This window comes from Pezoporus wallicus, unplaced genomic scaffold, assembly GCF_028554395.1.
Source record: "Pezoporus wallicus isolate ANWC-B61680 ecotype Strahan unplaced genomic scaffold, APGP_CSIRO_Pwel_v1 contig_14106, whole genome shotgun sequence".
Taxonomy (NCBI): Eukaryota; Metazoa; Chordata; class Aves; order Psittaciformes; family Psittacidae; genus Pezoporus; species Pezoporus wallicus.
In genome coordinates this window covers 1-3,170 of record NW_026637851.1, presented here as the reverse complement: position 1 = coordinate 3,170, position 3,170 = coordinate 1, and the positions used below count along the sequence as shown (strand labels likewise).

General features: G+C 65.0%; 1 protein-coding gene across 1 annotated transcript; it reads left to right on the top strand.

The window, feature by feature from the left end:
• Positions 1–52: 52 nt before the first annotated feature.
• On the top strand, positions 53–2,626 carry LOC130598542 (bolA-like protein 1). Its single transcript, XM_057408055.1, has 2 exons — positions 53–101; positions 2,224–2,626. The coding sequence occupies exon 2, from the start codon at positions 2,234–2,236 to the stop codon at positions 2,618–2,620; it is 387 nt and encodes a 128-aa protein (XP_057264038.1). The 5' UTR covers positions 53–101; positions 2,224–2,233; the 3' UTR covers positions 2,621–2,626.
• The last annotated feature ends 544 nt before the right edge of the window (positions 2,627–3,170 follow it).

Below are 3,170 nucleotides of genomic sequence, written 5' to 3'. Positions count from 1 at the left end.
CTGGGAGCTGTAGTTCTGCCGCGGTCACGTGACGGGGGCGGGACGGCGTGACTCCATTTCCCAGCGTGCTCAGCGCCGGAGCGGAGCCCGAGTCGTGCGTGGTGAGGGCCGGGGGGGCACCGTGTGGGGTAAACGGGGTTTGGGGAGCACCGTGTGGGGTAAATGGGGTTTGGGGAGCACCGTGTGGGGTAAACGGGGTTTGGTGGGGGGCACCGTGTGGGGTAAATGGGGTTTGGGGAGCACCGTGTGGGGTAAATGGGGTTTGGGGAGCACCGTGTGGGGTAAATGGGGTTTGGGGAGCACCGTGTGGGGTAAATGGGGTTTGGTGGGGCACCGTGTGGGGTAAATGGGGTTTGGGGAGCACCGTGTGGGGTAAATGGGGTTTGGTGGGGGGCACCGTGTGGGGTAAATGGGGTTTGGGGGGCACCGTGTGGGGTAAATGGGGTTTGGTGGGGGGCACCGTGTGGGGTAAATGTGGTTATGTGGGAGGCACCGTGTGGGGTAAATGGGGTTTGGGGAGCACCGTGTGGGGTAAATGGGGTTTGGGGAGCACCGTGTGGGGTAAATGGGGTTTGGGGAGCACCGTGTGGGGTAAATGGGGTTTGGTGGGGGGCACCGTGTGGGGTAAACGGGGTTTGGGGGGCACCGTGTGGGGTAAATGGGGTTTGGTGGGGAGCACCGTGTGGGGTAAACGGGGTTTGGGGGGCACCGTGTGGGGTAAATGGGGTTTGGGGGGGTCAGGCCCCTCTTGCTCCCCACCCCACTTCCCAAAGCCGGGCCTTGCACCCTCCTGCACCCCTTCCTCCCCCACCCCCACTTATGGGGCCTGGTTCTACAGCCCCCCCCCCGAGTCACAGTTCCCCTCCTTTCCCCGTAAGTGGGGTCTCATCATCACCACCCTCCCCCCAAGCAAACCCCTTGGCCCCTCCTGCCCCCCCCCCATAACTGGGGTCTGATCCTCACCCCCCAGCAACCCCCATCTTTCCCTCTTGCCTCCTCCCCATAACTGAGTTCTGATCCTGAAGGGCCCCCCTAAATCCCCCCCAAGTAACCCCCATCCTCTCCTCCTGTCCCCCCCATAATTGGGGTTTGATTCTCACCCCCCCCCAGCAACCCCCATCCTCCCCTCCTGACCCCCCTATAACTGGGATCTGATTCTCCCCCCCCAAGTAACCCCCTCTCCTGCCCCCCCCCCCCCCCCAACTGGGATCTGAACCTCACCCCCCCCCCCCCCAGCAAACCCCATCTTACCCTCTTGCCTCCTCCATAACTGGTCTGGTCCTGAAGGATCCACCCCCCCAAGCAGCCCCCATCCCCCCTCCTGCCCCCCCATAACTGGGCTCTGATCCCGAAGGGCCCCCTAAACCCTCCCCCCCAGCAAACCCCATCTTCCCCTCTTGCCTCCTCCATAACTGGTCTGGTCCTGAAGGATCCACCCCCCAAGCACCCCCCATCCCCCCTCCTGCCCCCCCATAACTGGGCTCTGATCCCGAAGGGCCCCCTAACCCCCTCCCAAGCAACCCCCATCCTCCCCTCCTGCCCCCCCCCATAATTGGGGTTTGATCCTCACCCCCCAAGCAACCCCCATCCTCCCCTCCTGCCCCCCCCCGTAACTGGGCTCTGATCCCGAAGGGCCCCCTAAACCCCCCTAAGCAACCCCCATCCTCCCCTCCTGCCCCCCCGTAACTGGGCTCTGATCCCGAAGGGCCCCCTAAACCCCCCCTAAGCAACCCCCATCCTCCCCTCCTGCTCCCCCATAACTGGGCTCTGATCCCGAAGGGCCCCCTAAACCCCCCCAGGCAACCCCCATCCTCCCCTCCTGCCCCCCCATAACTGGGCTCTGATCCCGAAGGGCCCCCTAACCCCCTCCCAAGCAACCCCCATCCTCCCCTCCTGCCCCCCCCATACTTGGGGTTTGATCCTCACCCCCCCAAGCAACCCCCATCCTCCCCTCCTGCCCCCCCGTAACTGGGCTCTGATCCCGAAGGGCCCCCTAAACCCCCCCTAAGCAACCCCCATCCTCCCCTCCTGCCCCCCCGTAACTGGGCTCTGATCCCGAAGGGCCCCCTAAACCCCCCTAAGCAACCCTCATCCTCCCCTCCTGCTCCCCCATAACTGGGCTCTGATCCCGAAGGGCCCCCTAAACCCCCCCAGGCAACCCCCATCCTCCCCTCCTGCCCCCCCCATAACTGGGATCTGTTTCTCCCCCCCGCCCCATTGCAGGCGCTGCCGGATGCGGGGCTCGCTGCTGGCTGCTGGGGGGGCGGCCATGGCCGAGGGTCCCCTGGCCCGCACCGTGCGCTCCAAGCTGGCGGCCGCGCTGGAGCCCTCGCACCTGCAGGTGCTGGACGAGAGCCCCCGGCACGGCGGGGCCGCGGGGGCCGGCACGCACTTGGCCGTGGTGGTGGTGAGCGGGCGCTTCGAGGGGCTCCCCCCGCTGCAGCGGCACCGCCTGGTGCACGCCGCGCTCAGCGCCGAGCTCGCGGGGCCGCTCCACGCCCTCGCCATCGTGGCCCGCACCCCGCAGCAATGGGAGAGCGACCCCAGCGTCCCCGCACGGCCCCCGTGCCTCGGGGGCTCCAAGCGCGAGCAGCGCGGGGACGGCGCCGGGGAGCCCTAAAGGGACCCCCCCGTTCCCCGTGGTGAACCCACGTGTAACGGGGACCCCCCCCTCCGTGCACCGAGCCCACTGGGGGCAGCTGTAAGGGGGGTTTGGGGGTGTCCCCGTGACACCCCCCCCCCCATTGCTCCCCCCATGAAACAGATTGGGAATGGGGGGTGAAGCCCACCCCCTACACACACACACACAAATAAACTCTCCCATGGGAGCAACTGGGAAGTGGAAGGTGGAGCATCATTGCAGAGGGGATATGGGGAGTTTTGGGTCAGTATGGGAGGATTGTAAACTTTTTGGGGGGGGCGGGGGGGGGAATTGGTGTCGTTTGGGAGAATTTAGGGTCTTTTGGGGGGGATTTAAGGACTTTGGGGTCGTTTTGGAGCCATTTGGGGTGTTTTGGAAGGGATTTGGGGTCATTTGGGAGAATTTAGGGACTTTTGGAAAGGATTTAGGGTCATTTGGGGGGGATTTAAGGACTTTGGGGTCATTTTGGAGCCATTTGGGGTGTTTTGGAAGGGATTTGGGGTCATTTGGGAGAATTTAGGGTCTTTTG

Coding starts and splice junctions, on each gene's coding strand:
- LOC130598542 (XM_057408055.1), top strand. CDS start 2,234: ATGCGGGGCTCGCTGCTGGCTGCTGGGGGGGCGGCCATGGCCGAGGGT.